The 27031-nt window shown below is 40.8% G+C and overlaps 1 protein-coding gene across 2 annotated transcripts in view; it reads left to right on the top strand.

Annotated features, from left to right (window-relative positions):
• The window catches only part of CASQ2 (calsequestrin 2), a 44770-nt gene that overhangs the window by 7315 nt on the left and 10424 nt on the right, over window positions 1-27031 (top strand). For both annotated transcript variants that reach the window (XM_087716543.1, XM_087716541.1), the window contains 6 exons: window positions 9853-9937; window positions 12178-12278; window positions 12973-13084; window positions 14439-14512; window positions 16935-17065; window positions 18323-18368. In XM_087716543.1, coding sequence (XP_087572669.1) covers window positions 9853-9937; window positions 12178-12278; window positions 12973-13084; window positions 14439-14512; window positions 16935-17065; window positions 18323-18368 — 549 coding nt within the window. The remainder of the gene's footprint in view (window positions 1-9852; window positions 9938-12177; window positions 12279-12972; window positions 13085-14438; window positions 14513-16934; window positions 17066-18322; window positions 18369-27031) is intronic.

Below are 27031 nucleotides of genomic sequence, written 5' to 3' on the forward strand. Positions count from 1 at the left end.
TAAGTGATCAAATTTACTGGATAGTTTGGTTTGAATTTTTACTGTTTTTGTTGTTGTTGTTGCTTGCTATATTTTGGGGGGGATTCCCTATCAATTCATTTCCAATCCAGTTTAGTAATGACTGGAGTACTAATCTAACTTAATCTTGGGTTGTTGTAAATAAGAATTTTTTTTAAAGTATCTGAGATGTAGACAGAGTTGTACATAATTTTGGTATAGTCTGTACATCTTTGTTTGATCTTTTAATTAGTTACTCTCTGTCCATTGCCATCCTTTATCAGTTCAAGTTTGGAAACTTCAATTCTGAGTTTGGAGATTTTTTTGAAAACTTTCATTGTTTTTCTGTGTCTCTTTTCATCTATGACGGGGGTGTCAAACTCAAGGCCTGTGGGCTGCATCCAGCCCTGGAACGGGGTTTATTACCTGAGACACAGTGGTGTTTCTGCAAAGAGCGTGACACTGTGGACATGATCTTCACAGCCTAACAGCTCCAAGAGACGTGTCAAGAGCAGAATTATGAATTGTACACCACCTTTGTGGATCTCACCAAGGCTTTTGACACTGTCAGTTGCGAAGTTCTGTGTTGTATCATGTCAAAGTTTGGGTGCCCTGATAGATTCATCCTGGTATGTCAGTTCCACAACGGCATGACAGCTCATTTTCTGGACAACAGAGAAGCTTCAGAAGCCTTTCCCATCACAAACGGCATCAAGCAAGGATGCATGCTTGCATTGACCCTTTTCAGCATAATGATTCAGCCATGCTGTCAGATGCCTTTCAGAACAGTTCCTTGGGAGTCAGTCTAAGATACAGGACTGATGAAAAACTGTTCAGCCTGCAAAGACTCCAGGCTGTCACCAAGATAAAGGAGACTGTGCTCTGAGACCTCCTTTTTGTTGATGACTATCCCCTGTATGCCCAGATCAGAACAGGAAATGCAAGCCAGCCTGGACAAATTCCCAGCAGCATGTGACAACTTTGGCCTCCTCAACAACACAAAGAAGACCGAAGTGATGCATCAGCCAGCCCCGAATGCCCAACGTAAAGAGCCCATCATCACAGTAAAGGAACAAAAGCTGCAAGCAGTGGCAGCACTCTCTCCCATGCAGTGACAATTGACATTGAGGTCAACTTCAGAATTGCCAAGGCAAGCTCTACTGTCATGCCCCCGTCAGAATCTGAATCTGCAGGGGAAGATGAACTGGAACAAGAACTGATAGCGATTGAGAGGGCAGCTTTGTTGGCCTTGGAGGAAACTGGGGAAGGGCAGTCAGTCCAGGCAAGGCTTTTTGGAATTAGTAAGGCCTGCAGGCAGGGAGGAACAGAGGCAGGATGAACATGAGAGACAGAGCTCAGATGAGGAGGAGCAAGGACCACCCCCTCCTGATCTAAGGGCTTGGAGAGTGCAGGGAAGGCATGATCAGCGCAGACTGAGCAGGCTACTCATGAGGAAAGTGTCCCACCTATCTTCACCAGGCACACCTGGGGAATGAGACTTAAGGAGATGCTGTGGGGAGGGGCACTTTTTGGGAACAAATACTGAGTTCCTGAAGTGTTGCGTGCTGACGTTTGAACTTGCCAAGAGTACTTGCATTCCTTATGCCATTCTGGCTTAATTACCTGTATCTTTTGCTCCCTGAACTATTTGATTTGCCCTTGATTTGCCAAAGGAAGTAATATAAAGACACACTGAAAGCCTCTCGATACCACCTCCTGGGAAACCCTGGCAGAAGATCGATCCACATGGCGCATGTTGATCTACCAAGGCTGCCAGGCATTTGAAGACAGAGAGATAACCATAGCACAAGCAAAGTGAGCACTCTGCAAAGCCAGAGCTGTAAATGCTGCAATAGTGGTGCCCACACATGTCTGCCTGACATGTGGCAGAACATTCTGTGCCTATATAGGCTTTACCAGCCACCTGCAGACACACCATGGACAGCCCACAACGTTAGATGTCAAGGTTCTCTTTGAAAATTATGAATGAACATTATCATGACATCTGTATAGAATTGGCAGCTGATGTCACAGCGAAGCAGTGCGGATTAGCAGAGCTCCATGAAGTCCCGCCAATTTCCTCAAGCCAGGGGGCTCTACAGGGCCAAAAGTCATCCTGTAGGGGTGATGAAGATAGAGGGGATGCTTCGGTAGTCATGAGGAGAGCGCAGTCTCCCCGTTTGACCTGAAGAAAGCCCCTTTAACCAGGGAAGAGAAGACGGCCATTATGGCTGAACCGAAGCTGTGACAGCTGAAATATAAGAGAAGAAAGAAAAGATCCTGTAATAGTGTACTTGATCTGGGTAAGAATTTTCTAATGTTTGCTGTGGAATCTCCCCTGAAATAACCTCTTTGGAAAGTGGGACTCAATTGAGATGAATAGCCTAAAACCTGGAGCCACTGTCAGATCTGGAAAAGAAAGAAAAGAAATTGTAGACAGAAGTAACCTTAAAGATAAAGCCTGGACTTTCACTGGGTCCATCTCAATGCCGTTGTGGGCGATGCGGTAGCCCAAGTAATCAATTTTTTCTTGATGAAATTCACATTTAGACAATTTGGCATAAAATTCTGCGGCCCGGAGTTTCTAGAGTACTGATCATACTAACGTCACGTGTTCATCACATGTTTCCGTGTAGATAAGGATGTCATCAAGGTAGACCATCACGCCTTTGTACAGGTGTTCATGTAAAACTTCATTTATTAATTGTATGAAAACAGCTGTCGCCCCCTGTAGGCCAAATGGGAGTACTCTGAATTGAAAACACCCAAGTGGACAGTGGAAAGCAGTTTTCCATTCATCTCCCTCTTTGATTCTGACTCTGTAGTAGGCCTCTCTTAGGTCCAATTTTGTGAAGATCTTTCCTTTACCCAATTGGGCCAACATACCCTCCATCAGAGGGAGGGGGTAAACATTTCCCATGTATACAGTATTAAGATTCTTGTAATTAACACAGGGACGAAAGGAGCATCTTTCTTTTCTCTGAACAACACTGGGGCAGCCACACGTGGCCTAGCAGGTTCAATAAACCCCCTTTTTAAATTTTTGTCAATAAACTTCTGTAATTCCTCCATTTCGTGTGGGGTCATTGAGTAAATCTGGGGTTTTGGAAGTTTTACCCCTGGGAGGATATCAATGCTGCAATCCGTTGCGCGGTGAGGGGATAATTTATCAGAGGATTTTTCACTAAAAACGTCCCTTAGGTCCCAATATTCTTTTGGGATTTTCTCCTCCCCCTCAATTTTTTCTTGCACCACGGCTGCTAGGTTAGGTTCAGTGTTGGTAATATTGGAAACCCTCCCTTCTCCCTCAGGGGGTTTAGCAGATCGGATGCGCAACCACCCTTTCTTCCAGTTGATGTGTGGGTTCCATTTACGTAACCAGGGTAAGCCCAATATGAGAGGCCGGTCCATTCCTGGCACCACAATGAAACTTAATGTTTCCTGGTGATCTCCCATCCACATGTCTATTGGTTCAGTCACAAAATGGGCAGGAGCCCCCCCATCTATAGGCCCATCTAGCTGGCAAAAAGCAATGGGGACTTTCAAAGTTCTCAGTTTCAAGCCCAGTTTTTCCACGACTTCTGGGCTAATGATGCAATGTGTGCATCCTGAATCTTTTTGCTTGGACTCCAGTAGAGGGCACTTTAACTTCTACTGGGATGGTCATTGAGCCCGATCGGGAACTTACCAGACGGTCATCATCAGATTCGGTTTCACTTTCCCCCGATGAGGAGGATGGTTCTTCTTCTCTTGGAATGGGAGGAAATTGCACAGCAGGTTCTACCCCTTTCATGGCAGTGTCCCTTCTCTTTCCAGGTTGTTTGTCTGGTTTTATCTCCCCCCTGGCAGGGGGCTTTGGGTCAATCTTGGAGCGGCAATTTGCTGCCTGGTGCCCCTCCTTTCCGCAACGGAACCAGGTGATAGATCGGGGCTTGCTTGTAGACCAACTTTTCCCTCCTTTCGGAGCTCCTTGAGGGGGGTTGGGAGGGGCAGCTTTCTCTTTCTCACTGTCTTGGTGGTACTTGTCTGTGGCTAGATCTATCTCCATGTCTGCTGCCAATTCGTACCAGAGTTACAAGTTACGCCCCCCCCCCTGTTTACACAGTTCTGGTATATATCTTTGTTTAAGCCATCCATGAAACTGTCCATTAAAGCCTCTTCCGACCAACCCCGCATATAAACGGACAATTCACAAAACTCTTGTATATAATCAGCCACTGGGTTCTTCCCCTAGGTAAGGGTTTTCATTCTGGTTCTGGCCTTCCACTCCATGAGCGGATCATCAAAGCGTTTCCTCAGGGTGACTATAAACCTATTATAGTCTCTCAGTAGGGGGGAGTCATCGTTATGCAGGGCAACCATCCATGCCGCTGCCTTGTTCTCCAGCGCCATGGTAACAACTCTTACCTTGGCTTTCATTTTTCTCCCCTTTATTTGTATGCCGCCCTTTTCCCTGGGGGGACTCAGGGCGGCTCACAGTTCAAAAAGGGGGGGGGGGAGGACAAACAATTTCCAACATAAGGACAATACAACATATTAAAAGAAACACAACAGTCACACAATTCGAGTGGGGTCAGAATCTTAACCCCAGGCCAGCCGGGACAGCCAGATCTTTAGGGCGGCGCGGAAGGACTGGAGGGTGGTGAGGGTCTGAATCTCCACGGGGAGTTCGTTCCAGAGGGTCGGAGCAGCCACCGAGAAGGCTCTCCTCCAGGTAGTTGCCAGTCTACACTGGCTGGATGATGGAATTCGGAGGAGGCCTAATCTATACGATCGTATCGGTCTAGTGGAGGTAATTGGCAGTAGGCGGTCTCTCAAGTACCCAGGTCCAGTACCATATAGGGCTTTATAGGTGGTAAGTAGCACCTTGAATCGCACCCGGAGATCAACAGGCAGCCAGTGCAGCTCGCGGAGGATAGGTGTTACGTGGGTGAGCAAGATCTGAGGCAAAAGCGCGTGAAATCATACATATCAATATGTGACCCAACCCCCTCCCCCTGGTAACCCTCATCCCACTGTCCAATCTGCAAATCACTTAGGTGTCATGTGAGTTCCATCTTCAAGGAGCATCATCAGGTTGGTATGCAGGATGGTTGGCCTTGACCAACACCAAGCACTAGTCTCCAGCATGCGCAGTAGATGGTGAGAACAAAACTCCCTTTTTACAATCTCTCCTGTACTTAAAGCTTCCCTTCCCAAATACCAGGCCTCCCCTCCCCATTTCAATGGCAGCCAAAAGCAAATAGCGAAAGAGAGGCTGACACTGGGGCATATTTGTGCCATGGTAACATACAGTATATGTGGTTTTAGTGACAACATAAGATTGGGATGAAATGAAGATAATGTGTAACCAAAAGGGTTGCCAAGGCATGATGAAATGTGCTAAATTGCCAATGAGGGCAGGGTATAGAATAGATCTTAATTACAATAATGCAACAGACCTATCTGCATACTAGTTCCATTTGTCACACTCATACAAGTCTGTCTTCTAAGATGGAAGAGACCACATTTCTTAGATTTTTAGATACACTCAATAGTTGTACAAGCAGTGTCTTTTCCAAAATTGAAATAAAATGTAGTTTCTCTTGAGTATTCTAACTTTAGTCTCACAGAATATGATTTGAAGAGCTTATTGTTATTATATCAGTTAAACTCCATTTTTCCTCCATCAAGATAAATAATTTTTTTTCTGTAAATAGTGTAAAGCCAGAAAAGTACGCATAACTTCTTTCTTAATTAGATAAAGCAAGATTAGATTAACAGAATTCGATTGTTCTTTAGGCTTTCTTCTGGGTTGTTTAATAGTTATGAATGATAGTGACCTATATTTTAAGTATTTTTTTCTTTCAAAAAGTTGTTTGCAATCTGAAGTGTTTTTCTAGCATGTTATTTGTTAAGGATACTGAACAATAACACAATGAAAGTTATAGAAAACTGGAACGAATAAAACTCTGTTGCCATAAATTGGATTTCATTGTTAATCATCAGGCATGATGCACAAAATAATTTCTGAATTGTGCAATAGCTTTATTAAAATAACTTCAGGCAGAAAAAAATAACAGGCACGTTGTCTCCTTAATTAACACAAATTAACTGCTAATGTTTATCAAAAAGGCTGCTGTAATTGAAGGTTAGGTTCATTGTGCTAGTTTTGTTGATCACAATGTTGAACACAATGTCTCTTTAATCTGCTCACAATAGTTGACAAGATTATTCATAACCGTAGTGAATAAAGTCTTGGATTTCCTATTCCATAAAGTCTGCTTCAACACTGTGATTCCCTCTCCCATTGACTTGGGGTTCTTCGTTCTAGGCATGTTAATGTTGTATTTTGCCTCAGGAGCAGTATAGAAGCCTAGTGCTGTCTTTGTACATTTAATACAGGACAAATTAAGGCATGTGTTTATAGATTTGTCTAATTTTATTAGGAATAACCCAGTTTTTGCCTCATTTTAGAGGAAAATAGGGTTACTCATCAAGGCATTTCAAATTACATTAGCATGCTTTTATGCTGACTCAAGAATCGGAAGGATATACGATAATGTAGTCATGAGGAAGGGACTCTAGGAATCAGATTATATTACATCTCCATCCACAATAGATCCAGTAAACCTTTTCTCAGGAAATTTATCTTGGTGTGCAAATAGACCTTGTATTAAACTTTGTTTTCATCCATAGTTCTAAAGGGTGTTTCACAAGTTCATTTTCCAAACTGTCTTTAAAACCCCCCTGTAAAAATGCATGGAAAGTGGCGTGCCAAGGCTTCAAGTACTTAATGCAGGTAGGAAAAAATGAACAAAGGAGACAAACGCCTTGACTATTTTCAGTGGTTTTGCCATGGAATGGGGGAACACCCCCCACCCCACCCCCAGGGTGGATAAAAATCTTTAATATATGGTTTATTCATCTCATGGCAAAACTAAGGCAGTAAATCAGAATGGTGCGTGACCTTCAAATGGTTTGAACAGATATTTATATCTGTGTTGCAGAGTTCTTTCCGTTCTAAAAATATAGACCATTATATGGCAGTAACCTCACAATACTTTCATAACCTTTCATACATACTGTTAAAACAAAGCCTAAAACATAATAGGTCATACATTCTCTCACACATTTCATTTGATGTAGTATAATTGAGGGCATGCAGTTCTCTAGGCAATGAGTTCCCTACCTATACTATTATGTCTTTCTGGAATAATGTATGTATGTATGTATGTATGTATGTATGTATGTATGTATGTATGTATATTAAGTGTTCTCTTCCCGAGTGTATTACTAACATTTTAGTAAAAGCTTGGATTCCTGCCTATGAAAGCAAGTCTGGACCAATTCAATAGCAGTAGAGAGAAATTAAGTTTGATGTTTCTTACCCCCTTTAATCTCCTGGTACTTCCCTGCATTCAGGTTATTTATAGCATAGTTTTAAAGCAACAGCACTTCAACAGGAGCTAAGCTGCTGTATGATATTTCAATAATACTAAGGAGATATGTATGGGAAAGGACTTTGTATGTATGTCTTTGTACCGGACTTTGTACCGCTAGAGTTTTCATTGTTACCAAAGTGGCCTTCAGGACCACAGTTTTCTTCTTTTTACACATAATAGGTCACCATAAAATGGAAATGCTGGTTGGCAGTGTCACTGTTTCCCAAAGGGTTTGTGTCCTATTTTTGTTGAGAGGAAATCTCTCAGCTCAGATATAATGACACAATTCAATGCAAAGACAAGGAAAAGTACTGCTGTTTCCAGATAAACCTTTTACAGTGCTTGTGTTAAGTACTTATGGTAGTTTTGTGGATGGTGTCTTCGTTTAGATGTTTCTTATACATTTTTTTTTCATTTTAAGGAAAGGCATTTGTAAACTGAAGACTCTTAAACCCTAAAAATCTTTGCTTTGTGCTGTAAAATAATCTGAATTGCAAAATAGCCTTTAAAAGGGAAAAATGTAAAATTTCATTCAAGGAGAAAAGAATTAGGACATATGTATAAGATACAGCAGTCATTGCGTGAAAACATTACATATGAGAGGAACTTTGCTGTGAATATTGACACAAACTGAGCATAAATCAGCAATGTAAGGTAGCTACGAGAACAGCTCCATCAACTTTTTATTATGGTTGCAGACCAGAGTTAAACACCAAAATGTTAAAATAAAATAAAAAATAGAGCAGAATAAGACTTAATAGTACATTATTGTTAGTGGTGGGATCATTGATAGATGGCCAAGTCTGCCTAATTTTACAGACAGTAGAGCAGAATTTAGTACATTCGAAGAAACTATACCATACTGATATGATAGTAATAGTTGTAAATAAAAGAGAACAGAACTTCCTGCATATTTTACCAAGTAAGAACAAATAAAATGAGTCCATGAATCCTTATAAAGGGAACAATATCATAGGATATGAGCTGTGGTTTCAATGGACCCTTGTCCAAAGAGCTACAATGGGACTTTTTGTTTCAGCCCTCCAGAACTGCTGTGAGAAGAGCATTACAATGTGCTAGAATTAGTGTTATTCAAAATTTAGAAACAGTTTATATAATATAGATGTCAGAGCTGCCTCCTATCAATTCCTAGGAAAGGAAACCTTTGATTCCATAGATTCAGAAAAAAGATACTTTTACTAAGAAAGAACTGAATGCAGCAAAAGTCAGGCAACGTCTGAAGCAAACATGCATGAAAAAGATAAATTAAAAACCATCCCAGAGCCCAGAGCTCACCCACTAGTACTCAGGCAGACAGAGTGCAATCATAGGCCAGGAAACTATTTTGGGAATGTTTCTGGTTCAGGTGCTCTGCCCTGCCCTCATGCATGCCACTCCCAGAATGGCTGGTCTTGAAGATGTTAAACAAGTCAAGTTGACCTCTGTGAGTCCAGTCCTCCCCATAGTTCTCAGCAGTTCTGCTCTCACACCACCTGCACACTTCTTCTCCCAAATACCTATTGCTCGCTGCCTCACCATTTCCATAGCAGCTGGCAGCAAGCTTAAAGAATAGCGATGATGGCCAGGTTGACAAAAGTTATCTTGCTGGTTTAGGAAGCGGGTTTGAAATCACACCTAAAATACTTTAATTAATCAGCTGTTTGATAGTGTCTACAGCATGGCTCTCCTATCTTTAGAGCTGATTGTCAGATCTGACATTTTGAGATCATGTCACAAATGATCTCAAAAGAGGTGACATGATTGTGGACACACATAAAACATTCCTTTCCAGACTCACATTTTATAGCATGCTGGCTTCCTATTTTATATGTCTAAATTTTAAAAATGCTAATTGTTCTTTTAAAAAATGAAATAGTTGATTATTTCTAATATCAGGTCGGGTGGCCTCTGTGAGCACCACACTGAATACTCCTAATGTTAGGAGTTGTTCTTCTGAAAACTCTCAAAACTGGTATAGAATAGTTTTGGGAAATAGACAAAGAAGGAAATGAATTAATATAGAACTGGAAACAAAGGACCTTCCAAAAATCCTCAAGCAACCTAAGTCTATGTGTTTATATTTATGGGTTAATACTGGGAGGGTGTAATTCTGGAGTGAGGGTTCTTATAGAGTGGAATGGAGGTTGGGACTGCATTCATTTGAGACATACCTCTACTCCTTATTGTTCTAGACCAATGGTTCTCAACCTTTCCAATGCCGCGACCCTTTAATACAGTTGACCCCCAACCATAAAATTGGTTTCTCGGTTCCTAAGACCATCGAAAATATGTGTTTTCCGATGGTCTTAGGTGACCCCTGTGAAAGGGTTGTTCGACCTCCAAAGGGATCCCAACCCACAGGTTGAGAACCACTGTTCTAGACCCTTCCACAGTCCTTCTGGCCTTATGACTTTTCTGGGTCTTTCTATAGCTTGCTGCACAGGTCCTAGAGGAGAAAGGCATTGCTTTTGGATTACTGGATTCTAAGAAAGATGCAAAGCTTGCAAAAAAACTAGGTAAGTATAATCCATTTTTCATTCTTAAAGGGGGTGAGAAATTCCAGCACCTTGTTTTCATGACCCAAACTAAGCCAGTGTTTAGTTTTAAAAAGCAGAATACATGTGTGCAAAAGGATTTTCTATCATACTATCATCTACTTGTTCTGTTTCTCTTGTGTATTTTTTGTTTTTATTATTATTATTTGTTTGATTTGATTATTCCGAGATATAATGATAAAAAGGCAAACTATAAAAGAAAGTTTATAAAGCCAGTATGGTCTTGATGGGCTGTCTGCTAAAATAAAGCAAGGTCATGGTACACACTTGAACGTTAATCATGAAGCCTGTAATTGTGGGGTCTGTCTGGCAAGAACAAAGAATGCTTATTCACAGGAAATATGCATGTGTAAAGCTTGTAACAATCCTGGGTAGTTAGAAAGCTGATAAAAGTAACAAAGAGTTAGGCATCTTGCAGACCTCAGTCAGAAGTTAGGAACAGAGATGGCCTGGAGCAAATAGAATGTGTATTAGATAGCTCCTGGAGCATCAATTAGCCAAGGCTTAGGAATAGGGACAGCTAGATTACTAAAATGTTTATTAGATGATATTTCTTATTATCCTGCCTTGTCCCGCCTTCTCCTTTAGTGAAAATGTATAAAGCTTTCTTAATCCTTTGTTCTTGGCTCTTGGCATTTTGGCCAAGAGCCCTTTTCTTTGGGGTACTCTAATAAAAAGCAATAAAAACCTGCACCTCATGTCTAGTGTCCCTCATTGGCCTTGGCACCAGGATCAGACCCACATTGGGTACGATATTTATTTATTTATTTATTTATTTATTTATTTATTTATTATTTATTTATTTATTTATTTATTTATTTATTTATTTATTTATTTATTAATTTATTTATTATTTATTTATTTATTTATTTATTTATTTATTTATTTATTTATTTATTTATTTATTTATTTATTTATTTATTTATTTGTCTTGTATGCCGCCCACTCCCGGAGGACTCCAGGCGGCTCACAAAAGACAAGGGAAAGGGGGGAACGAGACAAAGACAACATATTAAAAACAAAACCAACATTCACAATTTCCGTGGAGGTAGATGCTTCTCAGCTCCCCCCAGCCTGCTGGAACAGTCAGGACTTGGTGGCTTTGCGGAAGGCCGGGAGGGTAGTAAGGATCCGGATCTCAACAGGGAGCTCGTTCCAGATAGTCTAGTCTAGTGGTTAAGGCATCAGGTTAGAAGCCAGGAGATCAGTTCTAGCCCTCGCCTGCCTTAGGTACAAAGCCAGTGGGTGACTCTCAGCCTAGCCCACCTCAAAGAGTTGTTGTAGGGAAAACAGGAGGAGGATGACATATTAGATATGTTGACTGTCTTGAATTATTTGTAAGAATCATAAAGCAGGATTAAAAAATTGAAAAGAGAATGAATGCACAACATAAATAGAATTCTGTGGCCTCTGCTGTCTCTACTGACTCTGCATGTACATACAGGATTATTTGCAAATTAAGCAGAAATGAGTGCCTGTTAGTTTTATAGTCTGTCAGAAACTAAAGCCAGCAGTTATATAGAACTGCCTGCAATGTATAGTCTTTATTTTAAAAGTTTAAACAACTTTCAGATTCCACCTTAACTCCCCCTCCAGATTACTAGCCCAACCTTAACAAAAAATTAACATGAGGGAGTTCACAAAAAGCTTATAAATATTTACCAAACCAGTCTCTCCTTTGTCCTTGATGACCATTTGCTCTCTCGGAATTCCTGTCTTCCATTCAATTGCATTCTATTGCCTTTCCCCACAAACTTAATGCCATTTCAGGTAAAATATTCTCAATTATTCTTATATTGCTTCTGTTTAGTTTTGCCTGGATTAAAATACAGATTTATCATTGTGGCAGGTGCTAGTTTTGACTTCAATAAGCCTAAGAGTAAGTATCTGGCAAGCAAGGCAAGGAGTGGCTGGGAGGGAAGGGGTGAGGAGAGGCCAGGCGAGGAGAGGAGAGGCGGCCCTTGACGTGAGTGATGTTGAGTTGGCCCACCCAGTCACATGACCACCCAGGCCTTCCTAGCCAGCCAGTCATTAGAGCAGAGAACCAGTTGTTAAATTATTTGAATTCCACCACTGTTCAGAACCCATAGTGAGCTTAAAAATTTAGTTGTATCTTAGGTAGGAAAAGTGACTTGTGTTATCCTTCACTCAGACTGCAGCACTGATCCATGTATTTATTTGCATTTTTGTCTTTTTTCTAGGTTTGGATGAAGAAGGAAGCCTATATGTCTTTAAGGAGGATCATATAATAGAGTTTGATGGGCAAATGTCAGCAGATGTCTTGGTTGAATTCCTATTGGATGTAGGTTCATCCTGTTTTCCAGTAGAAATAATATATTATCATTAATGCTAGTTACAGGGATGTTCTTTTGCCAAGGAACACAAATAATATAGTGGAATGCAAATCATATATTTTAAATTAAAGAAACAAACATTATTTCCATTCAAAACTAATGGTATCTATTATAAAGAATAATTATCAAAATTCTACTTTTAGATGGGCCCAAACTAATTTTACCAATAAATTCATAAGGAACATCAACTTCAGTCGCTTGATTTCACATCTTTAAAACAGAAGTTCTAGTATTTCAATTTTTCAAGGACTCAGTATTTCAAGGGTTGTCCATTCCACTACAGTCTATTTTTATAGATCCCCAAATTGATAGTCAAGTCCACTTTTTAAATGGCAAAACTACCTTGTAACATAAATTGCCTCCTCTTTAAAACATACAAAAATGTTGAAGGGCAACTTGGTCACTGGTGGATTTATCTCTGATTATATAAGGTAAATGTACAAGCTATCTGAGCCACTGACCCTTATGCTGTGATAGTGAGTTTTTAAAAAGTTTCTGTTCATGTTCTCTTTGGTGACAACAGTAATGTGACATAGACAGTGAGACTACAACATTCCATGATTAACCTTGGATTCAGCATGAAGTTTTCCATCACTGCCTTTGTGTCAAGTTGTTCCTGTCAAAATTCTTTCTTCCTGACAGCTGATGGAAGATCCTGTAGAAATCATTAACAGCAAACTGGAACTTCAAGCCTTTGACCACATGGAGGAGGATATCAAACTTATTGGCTACTTCAAAGGAGAAGATTCAGAACGTGCGTTCTAAGTCATGGTGGAAGCTGAAGGGAGCTGGAAAGCAGTATTATTATTTTTCTTTGCTGGAAATGAATTGATATCTTTCTTGAAACATTTGCACATTCTTTACAACATACACTGTGTGTAGCCCTGCGTAGAATAGTATAGATGTTCAAAGTAGGTATATGTTTTCTGTCCTTGCCCAATCCTCAACACACTCATCCAAGGTTTGAACAGCTCCTTGCATTACAAAGCAATGTGCTCTGCTACAGATAGTCCTTGACTTACAACAGTTCAGTTTAGTGACTGTTCAAAGTTACAGTGGCACTGGAAAATGTGACTTATGCCCGTTTTTCACTGTTACGACCTTTGCAGCATCCCCATGATCATGTGATCAAAGTTCAGATACTTGGCATCTGGTTCATATTTAGGACAGTTGCACAATTTTTGGCTCAATTGTGGTCATAAGTTGAGGACTACCTGTACTCCACTCTTATTTAGGTCTCTGAGACTGTGATTCTGTATATACTGAATTAGAAATGAGGTACTTTCTGTGTGGCAATATTAAGAAAAAACAGACTGAAGTGTGATTCTCTCCACTAGATTGGAAATACAGTACAAGTATAAAAATAGGAACCCAAAGCAGAATGACTCAGGGACCAGATGGAAGTGGGCATGCAGCCACTAGATGAAAGATACTGACAGATCAGGAACTTTGGAGAATAAGTCAACCCCCTACTTCTCAATGGCAGCCTCCTATGTATTGGAAGACAACTATCACGTCATCCCTAATTCTTCTCTTCATTAGGTTAGAGCAGTGATGGTTAACCTTTTTGGCACGGACCAGAGCACCAAAACACAGAAGAGAGCAGCTCGCCAGTGCACATGTGTGTGGTTGCCAGCTGTACTTCCAAGCTTCGTCACGTGCATGCGGTCCCGCCAGCTGGTCCAGGTCACATGCGCATGATGGAAAGCATGCGCACAACAGAAAACCAGAAGTGCAACTGGTGTCGGCCCGCGTACAGAGTGGGCTCTGCAAGATGGCACCCAGAGCCGTCTCTGTGGGCACACGCGCCATTGCCAGCTGCACTTCTGGGTCCTGTTGTGCACCTACGCACTGGCCAGCTGGTCCGGTGTATACACATGCGTGGCCAGCCGCTCTCTTCTGGGTTCTGGCACGTGCATATCACATGCACATTGTCCATGGGGCTGTGATGGGTCGGACACGACTTCGCAACTAACAACAACAACAAATATTTTTGACAATATTTCACAATGAGTGATAGCTAGTATATGGGCTACAGTGATACCAAGTATTGTATTGATCTTAATTTAAACAAAATGTGATTCTTTTTCCTTTTTCTTCCTTCTCAGATTACAAAGCATTTGAAGAAGCAGCTGAACACTTCCAGCCTTATGTCAGGTTCTTTGCCACATTTGACAAAGGGGTAAGGACACAAAGATTCCCATGCTGATCTGGTAATTGAGAAAGTGGTAATCTTGAAGCTCTAGGTGCATTTTCTGATTCTGATTATCTGGAATTATTCAGTCAGCCTTATGCTAGAATAAAGGTACAGTTTGGGTTGTTTTGGTAGATGGACTATGTTAGAAACTGAATTATGGTGAGGAGAAAGAACATGACCATTCTGGTTCTATTGGACCTCTTGGCATGTTTTCTATGGATCGTCTTCTGTTCTCAGATTTTCATTAAGGTTTTTGTGCAGTCATACTGACTTTGTCTGCTGTCTTCTTCTTTCCCTCATTGGAATTATTTACAGCTGTTTTTAGTATGTCTTTCTCTAGGAAGTCTCATCCATTTCTTTTTTCCTCTGAAACTCTCTTTCATGAAATACTTCTTATTGCTGAGATCAATAAAACAAAGGGAAGGGGAGTTTAACTCCAAGGGTTGTGTTTGACTATACCTTCAGCTGTACATGATCACTTCCCCAAATCTGCTTCCTACTGACTAAGTCAACACTAGCTGGTTCTCTTGTCCATCCCTCCATTGTCTACAGGAGAAAATTTTCAGCATGACAGGTCAGAAAGATCATACTTGCAAGAGTTTGTCTTCTAATCATTATTAAGCAAATTAATGTCCCCCATAAGTATGACTTTATTTTTATCCCACCTTTATTTTTTTATGAATAACTCAAAGCAGCAAACATACCCAATGCACTTTCTTCCTACTATTTTCCCTAGTACAACTTTGTCTGGTGCGCTGAGTTGAGAGTGACCGGGACAAAGTCACCTGCTGGCTTTCATCCCTTAAATCGGACTAGAATTCACAATCTGCTGGCTTCTAGCCAGGTGCCTTAACCACTAAACAAAACTGGATCGCCTTCACTTTGTTTTGGAAGATGTAATGCATGTCTTCTCTTTGGTTCAGCAGCAGTAGCAGATACCAATAATAATACTCTCTTCATTTATTTTTTTCATTTTGTGCAGCATTGTTAAGTTAATTTGTTTGGATTTTTTAGCAAGAAAAGGTATTTTTAACATATAAGGCAATCCCTCATTTTCTGGATCTTCTGTTCCTTTTGCACAGTTAATAAAGTTCAATTACTATAATCCTGCTGTGGGATCACCTTCCCAGGTCTCTATTAGACCTATTTATAATATTTGCTTTCTGTTCTAAATTCATAAATTCATAACATTTATATACCATATTCTAAATATGAATGTATAGACAATGAAGACCATTCAATTATGAGCCAATATTTTAACTTTTTTATTTTTATTTCAGAGAGCCTTTTTCAACAATATTTTCATTTTCTAGAACATATATGTTCTTGATTCATGATTCTCACTTTAGTTGAGGAAAATTCCAAAATGCCCTTTATAACAATTGGTTATGCCCCTGCAAGTCAAATACAGAAGAATCCTGAAGTCCTGTGTTTTTGTATAGGCTGTTTTATATAGTAGAAATATTGCACCTCTTTTAGTGGACTGCTCAGGATATAGAGATTATTTTTACAAATACATTACTATTGTTGACTGATCAATATGACTGTTCAGTGGTGCTGGTCTAAAAACCAAGACACTGTGAGTTCTAGTTCCACCTTAGGCATGAAAGCTACTGTAGTTGGGTGACCTTGGGCCTGTCATTCTCTTTCAGCCAAACCTATCTCATAAGTATTATGTGTTTTTGTTGTGGAGAAAATGGAAGAAAAGTATATTATGTATGTTCACCACCAAACTTATTTCATGCAGTTAAGCTGCTATTGTAGCATCATGCCTTTAGAAATATTATTTCTAGTTTCATAACATATAAAGTTTCATAACAAATATATATATATATATAAAACTTGTTTTTATTTGTTTATAAGATAAAAATTATATGCTGAGCATTATATGCTAGTGCAACTATATTTTTGCTTTCTAACTTTTAAAACAGCTTTGCTGTTGACATGGAGTTTAAACTGAAAAATCAGATGGAATACTTTTAACATTTGAAAAATATTCATATAATATTGATCAATAATATCAATAATCAATATTGTTAAGACAAGAAACAATGGATGGAAACTAAGCAAGGAGGAGAGAATCAACCTAGAAATAAGGAGAAATTTCCGGACAGTGACAACCATTATTCAAAAGTTATGATTGCTCCATCATTGGAGGTTTTTAAGAAGAGACTGGACAGTCTTTTTTCTGAAGTGGTATGAAGTCTCCTGTTTGAGTAGGGGGTTGGACTAGAAGACCTCCAAGGTCCCTTCCAATTCTGTTATTCTATGTTTTATAATATATCCTAAACATTTAAAATGTATTTCTCAGAAATAGAAATTACTATTGTAAGTCTACAATATATCATACTTTTCAGCAAAATAAATTACAATAATTTATCAATTCAACATTTCTCATTTCTTATAGGTGGCCAAGAAATTGGGCCTAAAGCTAAATGAGGTGGATTTTTATGAACCATTTATGGATGATCCCATACGTGTTCCTGACAAGCCATATACTGAAGAAGAATTGGTTGAGTTTGTGAATGAGCACAAAAGGTACAGAGAACGGCATAAGGATCATTTCACCTACATTTTCATCAATATCTACCTACCTACCTACCTACCTACCTACCTACCTACCTACCTAATTTATATTCAGTAGCTGCCTGCTCACTCACAGTGACTCTATGTGGCTTACAAGCAATAACACACAATATAGGAAAAAAACCAATAACCCCCTGCCTGATACATACGTCATTTGATGAGCTCCATCCCACTCTGGGTTCCCCAGGCCCGCTGTCAAAACCAAATCTTCAGGGCCTTATGAAAGAGTGTCAAAGTGTAGGCCAGTCTAATTTCTGAAGGGACAATATTCCAAAGGGAGGGATATTTGGGAAGGTGCTTTTTCTGGGTCCCACCAGATGTACCTCCTTAGAGGATGGGACTCGCAACAGTCCTTGGCTGCCTATTCTACTGAGTTGGGCAGATGTAACTGGCAAGACATGGTCCGTCAGATAACCTGATCTCAAGCCATGAAGGGCTTTAAAGGTGACAACCAGCACCTTGAATTGCAGCCGGAAACAAATCGGCAACCAATGCGGCTCCTGCAGGACAGGCGACACATGTGCACACCGAAGTCTGCACAAAACCATGCATGTCGAATTCAAGTATCAATCATTGAAAAATAGTGAATTTATATAGTTCCCTCCTGAGCTTGGTAGAGTTATTATATCTAGAGTTGAGTAATGGGTAGTGTTTTAAAGCTTCATTTTTGTCATGTCCTTCCTAAAACCTGGAGAAAGTTAGCATACATTTGGTAACTGAAAGAGATGATCTAATGGCTGGATGCTTTCAAGGTTTCTATTTATCTGTGAAAAGTACAAAAGTGGAGGTCTATTAAGCCTTCCCCTCACAATACTGTGATCCACAGGGCTTGTCTACATTCACTACCCTATTCATTTCAATGTTCATTTGAATATCCAGTTCACATAAAGATTTTGCTATTCAACTTTCCTCTCAGGAAAAGAATCTGTTCTACCTAGAATGGATAGCCGAGAAAACAAGGAGGGAAAAGGGTATATAATACCTTGAGCCTGATAGAATCAGCCCTACTTACTGCTGTTGTTCACGTTAATACCATCTGCTAATGCTTTTCTCTGAACATCCTCCATGTGTTGTTGAAGAGTGACTATAATGTTTTATGGAACTGGTTTCTGATCTGCCAGTAATACTTTCTGAATCTACCTTCCCTACACATTCTTATGAATCGAAATAGAATGGAACGGAACTGAAAACCATTTGTTTCCCTTTCAGAGCCACCCTGCGCAAGTTGCAGCCTGAAGACATGTTTGAGATCTGGGTAAGGGATGGAAGTTGCAAACCTTATGGAATCTTCATATGAAAAAGGCCCTGGATTGATTAGAAAAGCTAAAATAGGGTCCTGCAGGCCTTTACCAATAGCAATAGCAGTTAGGCTTATATACCGCTTCATAGGGCTTTCCGCCCTCTCTAAGCGGTTTACAAAGTCAGCATATCGCCCCCAACAACAATCCGGGTCCTTTGTAGGTTGGATATGTGCTTTTCATGCAAGAACCATTCATGCTCATCCAAACTGATGATTCAACTGTTACAATGTCTTTATAGATGAGTAGTCTCAAAAATTATCGAGAAATCCAATTCGGTTCAAATAATGCCAGCAAACAGTTAACGAGACCATATTATGCTAGTGCTGTGCCATTTCAAGGCAAAATTCAAAGCAACAGTCCAAGTTTATTGAAGCCATAGGGAACCTGGTGCAGGATATCAAAAAGGGTATCTGTTCCTACCTATCTTATCCTTGCATTGATGAAATGGGCCATGAGAATAACATTGAGGAATGAGGATAAAGAGCTGTAGTTAAAGCAAGGGTCAAAATAAGTTCAAAAGGGGAATGGAATTGCAGAAAGTGTGTCAGAGTTGACAGTTCCTAATTCCTTTCAGGAAAAAGGCAGAAACGGGATTGCAAGATTCTGTTATTGTAACTGTAGCAGAATATTTTAGTATTCATAACTTAGATATTCAAGTCCGTCTACCCTGAAGGCCTGATGGTTGCTTTCTGAAGTCTTTCTCTGGCCAAATGAGTTAAGAAGGATAGCCAGAATAAAAAAGGTCTTTTCAGTTATGCCACTTTGCTTCACCTGATATTTTATATATTTTATATTTATATTTAAAATATTATTTCACTATTTTTCCTAGTATAATATTGCTAGTTTTATAATTGAAATTTTAATCCCATAGCAATTGCTGTCTTATTGCTGCTTAATATTTTATTTTATTGTGCTGTTTTCCATAGTAGTTTTAATTTTTAAATCTTTTCCTGTATTTATATCCTGCTCAAAAATTAAACAAACAAATAAATATGCATTCAGTCTAGGATTCCTCCTCTTTTAATCCATAACCAATTCAAGGGCACTTTGTAAATGTCTGAGCTAATTTCTGACAACAACAGGAATTGTGTACAAATGAAAAGATTAGAATGAGCCATCACTGCTAAGAAACCTCCTTCTAAGAGAAGTAATATCTAGTTTATCCATACAAAGATAGAGATGCATGCACTATGTTATGATTAAATAATTTTAGAGAATACCTATTCTATTGCATAAAATTATGGCACATCCATGAATAGCTCAAGATCAATGATTCCATAGTAGTTATATAAATAAAAATGTAAATGTTCGTTTGTTCAAAATCTTAAATCTCCGAAAGTTCTTCACTGATTGCTTTGAAATTTTGACACAACATTGCATTCGAATACATGCATGTTTTTATATACCTATATTATATAGATGTCACACCTGTGACAGGTAAAAACATGCTTTTTTGAAGACCAGCGCCATTTGTTGGATGTAAAAGCAACCCTATACTAAATAATTCACGATTCCATTTCAATGTTTCCGATTGCATTGTTATATTGAATTTTCATAGATTTTGATTTATTTTCATTTTGATTTAATTATTTCGTGTGACATTGCGTTGGAATTGAGCTGTGTCGTTTACCATAGCATTCATTTTGTGAGTATAGTATATTCGGAACAGTTCGGCCTCTCTCCAGCTTTGTCCCGGCGGCCCCTTTATATGTGTGGCTGGGCTGTGGCTGTACCCTTTCCCCTTTCCACCCCTCCTCCGATGAGCTTTGGCCATTTCCGCCAAGGGGAGCCGAAGCCCTTCGGCCTCCCCCTCCCCTCTCTCCCCTTTCCTCCCGCCGGGCCTTTGCTGTCTGCAGTGAGGTGGCGCCTGTGCCATCCCTCGGCCACCTCCCCCCACCCTTAAGCTGGCCTCCCCCGCCCAGCCCAGTGGAGCTGCAGAGGAGATGGAGGTGGAGTGTCTTCTCAGCCCAGCCAGCCGCGCACGCTCCCTCACCCTCACAGTGAGCCAGCTACAGTCTCGCCAAGGAGGCTTCGACAGGGTGGCATCCTGTGACTTAGTGCTGCCCCAATGCTGTATGGTGAAGCATCACAGGCTAGTGTTACTGGTAGGGTTCCTTTGAAATGAGTTAGGACGGAGTCTGAGGAAGCAGTGATTTTACCACCTTGAACACTTTGTCTTGAGTGCTTGACCAGACCCAGGGCACTTGTTTGTCCAGTAGGCAGTGTAGCGGTTCTGCCAGGGCAGCCTTATCCGGTAAGCAGGAGTGGTAAAAATTGAGCAAGCCCAGGAATGCTTGGAGCTCCCCCTTGGATTTTAGTGTGGGGGCTTGCTGAATTGCCTTTAGCTTTGCTTTAGATGGGTGGATTCCAGCAGCGTCAATGTGGAAACCCAGGAATTCTGTGGATTTCACGCTGATCTGGCACTTTTTCCTCTTGAGTTTTAGGCCTGCCTTGCAGAAATGTTGGAGTACTGTATGGAGACATTTTGCCAGGACTTCCACTGATTCCCCAAAGTATGGGCATATGCCAAGAATGTTCTTCAGTGTTTGTTCCATAATACTTTGGAACAACCTGGTGCTATGCTTACCCGAAACTGCAAGCGGTGCACTCGGAATGCACCTCTGTGACTATTTTTTGTGCTTCTGCAGTAATGTCATCTACTTCTAGCTGCTAATAGGCCTGGGCGAGGTCTAGTTTAACAAAGATTCGGCCTCCCTGGAGTGAGGCGAGAATGTAGCTTACCGCTGGTACTATAGTGTAAATATGCTGCTGTAGTGCCTTGTTTATAGTGCACTTGTAGTCTGCGTAGATGCAAAAGTCCCCATTAGGCTTAATTGAGGTCACTATGGGAGTTTCCCAATGGCTGCAGTCCACTGGTTTAAGCACTCCCTGCCGTACCAGCTTGTCTAGTTCCACATCAATTTTAATATGGAGTTACTGCTGGATCAAGGTTTAGTGAAATGGATGCCCTTTGTATTGTCCCAGTTCAGTGCTGAATACGTCAGCATATTGTTGGCATACCACTTCTAGATTGGCTATTTGGATTCAATGGATGCCCATTATTCTGATGCCCAGGGCCTCAAACCAATCCAGTCGTATGAGGCTGATGTGCGACCCCTCTACAACCATTATGCTGAGGAACCCTCGAATTCTCTGAATTGTACTGTAATGGTAGCATCAGGAACATGGTGATTCTGGAAGTCCTTTAGCACTAAGTTCGATGATTTGAGCGGAATCCCTTGAAGTTTTGGTTGGAGTCTTATCTTGTCTTTGATGGGGCGTTGGGCCCCTGTGTGTTGGATGCTGTGCCTTTCTGAGCAGTATTCAACTCTGTTCTGTCCTAGGGGTCTTTTCCCTTTGTGCTGCTGTGTTGCAGGTTTTGTTTCCCACTGACGACCTCTGCAAACTCTGGCAATGGCCCCTTGCTTTCCACAGGCACAGTATACTGCTGTGCGGAATCTGTACTCTGCTCTTTCATGCTGTCCCTGCAGCTTGCACAGCTCTATGGGGGACTTGCTTGCTCTGTGGAGCATGGCCTTCTGGGTGGCTCTCTCCACAATCAATTCTTCTATCTCACTCACCTCCCCTGAGCCTTCTGTGGTCTCTTGGCGGATCACTGGGCGGCACTTAGGAGTCCTGGGGATGGATCCCACAAGTATGTCTGCACTCAGTGTGTCTTACTGGCAGGCAGGGTGGGAACTGTGGTCCCACCAGGGCTCTTTACCCTGTCTGACACCCAGTGATTTCAGTGTGCTTCCAGTGTGATTTACTGGTAAGCAAGAAAAAACCAGCATAGGTACAATTTATTGAGCATTTATTGACTCAAAATTGGAACTGAGGAACAGCAGGCAAATCCCTGTAATTTATACTCTGGGCCCACAGGGCCTCAACAAATCATAATACTTGAAAAAGCCCACCCAAATATGAATGTTCTAAGTTTCCCTTAAAAACAGTTGAAGTTAACAGTTAGGGTCATCTAAAGGTTAGTTTCTCTTTAGCAGGGCTTAACACAACATATATTCAATACATAACAGGAAAGATTCCTCCTTTTCCAAATCCAGTGTCTATTGTCTCATAAAATACATGCTTTGCCTAAAGAAATCCCAAGGTCAACCCTTTATATCTCTAATTAAAACTCTATTTGAGACTGTTGAAAGAAATGTCCATCTGGGTTCAGTTCCAAGTGGGGAGAAAGACACTGGAAACATGGAGGCTATTTGGAAAGATGGTTTAATGGTGGACAGGATCACATGGTTTGAGATCCTGGGCAAAATGAGCACATGGGTGATAGAGGGAGAGAGATTTTTACCGTCTGTTGGGCTTTGAACTTGTTTCTTGTTCCTGTGGCAAGAAATGTATCCTGATTGGTTGTCAGACTCCCATGGGGCTATTCAGCGGTAATTTTATAGGTTGTCTTGAGTCCCAGGCCTTGTTGAATCTTGCTGGGTGATAATGTAATGAAGGGGCTTTGGCAATTTGTATTATGACTTAAAGGCTTTGTCCTGGTTAGGATCTTGAATGAGGACTAATCCTATCATGTCCTGAGGGCCATGTCTTTTGGGTTGTAGATAAGATGGTCCATCCTTTCTGGGGCTATTAGCAAAGATGGGAGCTGCTTTCTAAGAGCCTGTTTCTCCTTTTCTCATCCAGGGGGGGTATAATATTCTGCCTTTTTAATATTTCTTAGACTATTTCATTCTTCTAGGAGAAGGATGGGTGCTAATTTCCTACAAGACTTAAACCATTTTAACAGGCAGCCCTGAATCCAGGCCCTGATCTTCTGTGTCTCTTAGCTCCTAAAAGCTGACGAAAAATGCTCAAACAGGTTTTTAGCCTATTCTGTGTGAGCCAGTTAGTTGCAGAGAGAGTCAGTCTGAGGCTCCAGCCATACGTCTTGATTTCTCCTGTTTAGGAACTGTCTCTGTGCTCTTATGTTGTTCCCAGAATGCCAGGATCCTCATGATGATGATCATCATCATTTTGCATTTCTTCTCAAGTTCACATCTACTTGGTCTTTGACAAAGTCCAGTTGCCTCTTGAAAAAGCACCTTTGGGACATGAGAGAGATATAACTTCCATCTCTGCCTTATTATAGCTACAAAACTGCTTTCCCTCCCTCCAGAATGCTTTCCCTCACACACAGAATATTTAGCAATAGCAATAGCGATAGCAGTTAGACTTATATACCGCTTCATAGGGCTTTCAGCCCTCTCTAAGTGGTTTACAGAGTCAGCATATTGCCCCCAACAACAATCCGGGTTCTCATTTTACCCACCTCGGAAGGATGGAAGGCTGAGTCAACCCTGAGCCGGTGAGATTTGAACAGCTGAACTGCAGAACTGCAGTCAGCTGAAGTAGCCTGCAGTGCTGCATTTAACCACTGCACCACCTCGGCTCTTTCCACTTCCCACAATAAATAACACATCCCTGGCTCCTCAGTTTTCTTCTCTCCTTGCTGAAGTTAAGGCTCCGTGGCTCCTGTCTTCATTGCATCAGATTTCTTAGAATATATTTTATGATGCTTCATTTTCTCTCCTTCATTGTTCCTCATGCGGCTGTTGCAAACATTCACCTGTGCTTATATTGGAGTGAGGCACAATAAAAAAAAAGAAAACATTGCTGGCTACCACCAAGAAATCTAGTTTAAGGGCACCTGGGGGCCTGCGATGGCTTCTTAAAGGTGAGGAAGGGAGGGAGAAGTAGCATTTCCCACCAATAGGATAGTGTCTTGTCTACAAGCTCCAAGTTGCTCCGGCATTTTAGATCAAAAATTGAGAATTGGAACAATTGATCCAGAAGAGAATCAGCTTGGGAACTGCAGCTGATTCTCTTCTGGATCAATGGAACAAAGGACTGCATGAAAGTGCCTTTGAACTATGATGCCTTGATACCCTTTTGCCAGGCTTCTTAAACTAGATAAGGATCTGCTTTTTCTCCCACCACCAGACTTCTTCAAAAAGACATGGACTGAACACTGTTTCTTGCCAACTTTTATTCTTGCTCTGTTGCTTAAATCACTAGTTAGTTTATGGAGAATACTCTGCATGGCTTCTGTAATGGGGAGGATGTTACCAGGGGCTGTCTGAAGGGGTCCGGTACCTTCTGTTAATTGCATAGACGGAAGGTAGAAAATCCATACACAAAGAGGGAAAAACTTCCAATGGGAAAGAATAGCAGCACATTTTTCTTAACACAAATAGCAGCTATAAGTTTCATTCAAAATCATAGATGGAGATGGCTTAATTTACCCCCTCACTTCAGTGGTGGGTTCCTACTGGTTGGGACCAGTTCAGCCGAATCGGTAGTGGTTTGGCAGCCTGGATCACTGGAACAGGAAGCTACCCAGGCCTGCCATGCCCCCAAACCGGTTCTCCAGGTGGTGCCTATGGTGGCACCATCTTGTTTTTTGCTTCTGTGCATGCGCAGAACAATTTTCATTGCTCTGCGCATACATGCACAGCGCCCATCAAGCCCCCGTGCATGGCGCATCCACAAGCGAACCGGCAGTAGAGACTTCCAGAACCCACCCCTGTCTCACTTGTGTCTAGAAGAGAATGGGAAGGAGAAGACAGATCGTAGAATGTGAACATTTCTGTTATACCATTCACATAAAGTGTAATGTGAGCTCACTGGCAAAGTATTTTTGTTTTGCATACTGAAAGTCTGAGGTGCAAACTCTACCATTTCCAGTTAAGTGATTTTTGGCTTGGTAGGACTTTTGCCTCAAAACATCTGGAATGGTTGTCAATCAGCATAGCTCACTTAGGGATTGGAATGGGTAGATTGACTCACTAAATCATCATTTCAACTGTGAGTGTGCATGTCAGTGTAGTAGATAGAATTTTGCTTTGTTGCCACTGAATTGAACAACAGTTTATAGTCTCTGGTAGATAATTATATACACTTCACAAGAATGTGGAGAAAAACTTCTTCCACTGCACTGGAGAGAAGAGCTGGGTCTTTTGTTTAATGAATTATCGACTCTGGCATTGTGCTTGTGTTAAGACAGCTGGAGATTGAGTGGGGGAGTATGGGGAAAACAAGAAAGAAGCGCAGAAGGCCACATTATCTTGGACTACTTTTGCTCCAATTTTAGTCATAAATCTACTCTAAACATCCCTCTCAGACTCTGATTCCCCTGCTGAAGCCTTGATCTTACCTTCTCTCTCTCCCACCCCTCCACCAATGTTTTCCACTTATTCTTTTAATTCTTCATTTTATGGGGTTCTGTCACTTTTGGACTCAGAGGGGAAAGACATTAGCATTTAGATGGATTTTTTTCCTCTTGCATTAATACCAATTGAAATTGAAAGCTGGGATTGGTGGGACACAAGGAACATGAGGGTTTTCCATGGTATAATTCCAAGATGACGTTTGTAGCAGGTGCACAATAAACATCCTCCCTGCCAACTCCAGGGGCTTTTGCCAATATAATTTTCACTGAACCCAGCTGCCCAAGGTTTGGATGCTACTTTTGTGGAAGAAAATCTGTTCCAGACTTGATTTTTAATATCAATTTTTCACAAGTCGCCTTTACAGAATACAGAAAAGAGAATAACAGAAATGGAAGAGGCTTTGGAGGTTTTCTAGTCCAACCCCCTGCTGGAGCAGGAGACTCTGTTCCATTTTAGACAAATAGCTGACTAGTCTCTTGTTAAAAACCTCCATGGATAGAGCATCCACATCAATGGAGGTAAACCATTCCATTGATTAATTCTTCTGACTGTCAGAAAACTTTTTTCTCCTATTATTATTATTATTATTATTATTATTATTATTATTATTATTATTATTATTATTATTATTATTATTATTTAACTCCATATCTCTTATATGACAAAATAATGTTTAATACAAAATAACTGGACATTAATCCAGAAGGTGAAAACTTCATTTCATTCCTCTAATCACCAGGTTGCAATGACTTAAGCAATCATAGAATATCTAGGTTCAAAAGAACCTCCAGCTCAGTGCACCACTTATATTCCCAAAGAAATGACCATTTAGCCTCTGTTGAGCCTCTGAATCATGGTGGCACAATGGTTAGAATGCAGTATTGCACGCTAGTTCTGGCGACTGCCAGCACTTCAATTCTCACTGCCTCAACTCAGCCTTCCATCCTTCCGAGGTCCCAGATTGTTGGGGGCAATATGCTGACTCTGTAAACCACTTAGAGAGAGCTATGAAGGACTGTGAAGTGGTATACAAGTCTTAAGTGCTATTGCTAAATGCTATTGCTATTGTTTAAAAACTTCCAGTGAAGAGAATTCACTCAAGAAAATATTCTATTGTTAAACAGCTCTCACTGCTGGGCATAATTTTTAATGTCCAATTGAAATTGACTTCTGGGTAATTTAAATTAAATATCCATGGTTTCTTGCCCCATCTTCGGGGCAACTGCTTAATGTCATACAAGACAGCTCTTCTGATATTCAAAGACTTCAGTAAGGCATTTGACAAAGTAGACCACAGCCCAAATTTTGATAAGATAGAAAAATGTGGGATAGACAGCATCATCACCACATGGATTCACAACTGGCAGACCAACTGCATTCAAGATGTAGTCCTCTAAATGCAAGGAAGCATACAGTGGCGTATCTCAAGGTTCTGTCTTAGG

This window comes from Thamnophis sirtalis, unplaced genomic scaffold (assembly GCF_051295495.1).
Source record: "Thamnophis sirtalis isolate CommonGarterSnake01/CBP01778 unplaced genomic scaffold, rThaSir2_p1.2 scaffold_5, whole genome shotgun sequence".
NCBI classification, from domain to species: Eukaryota; Metazoa; Chordata; class Lepidosauria; order Squamata; family Natricidae; genus Thamnophis; species Thamnophis sirtalis.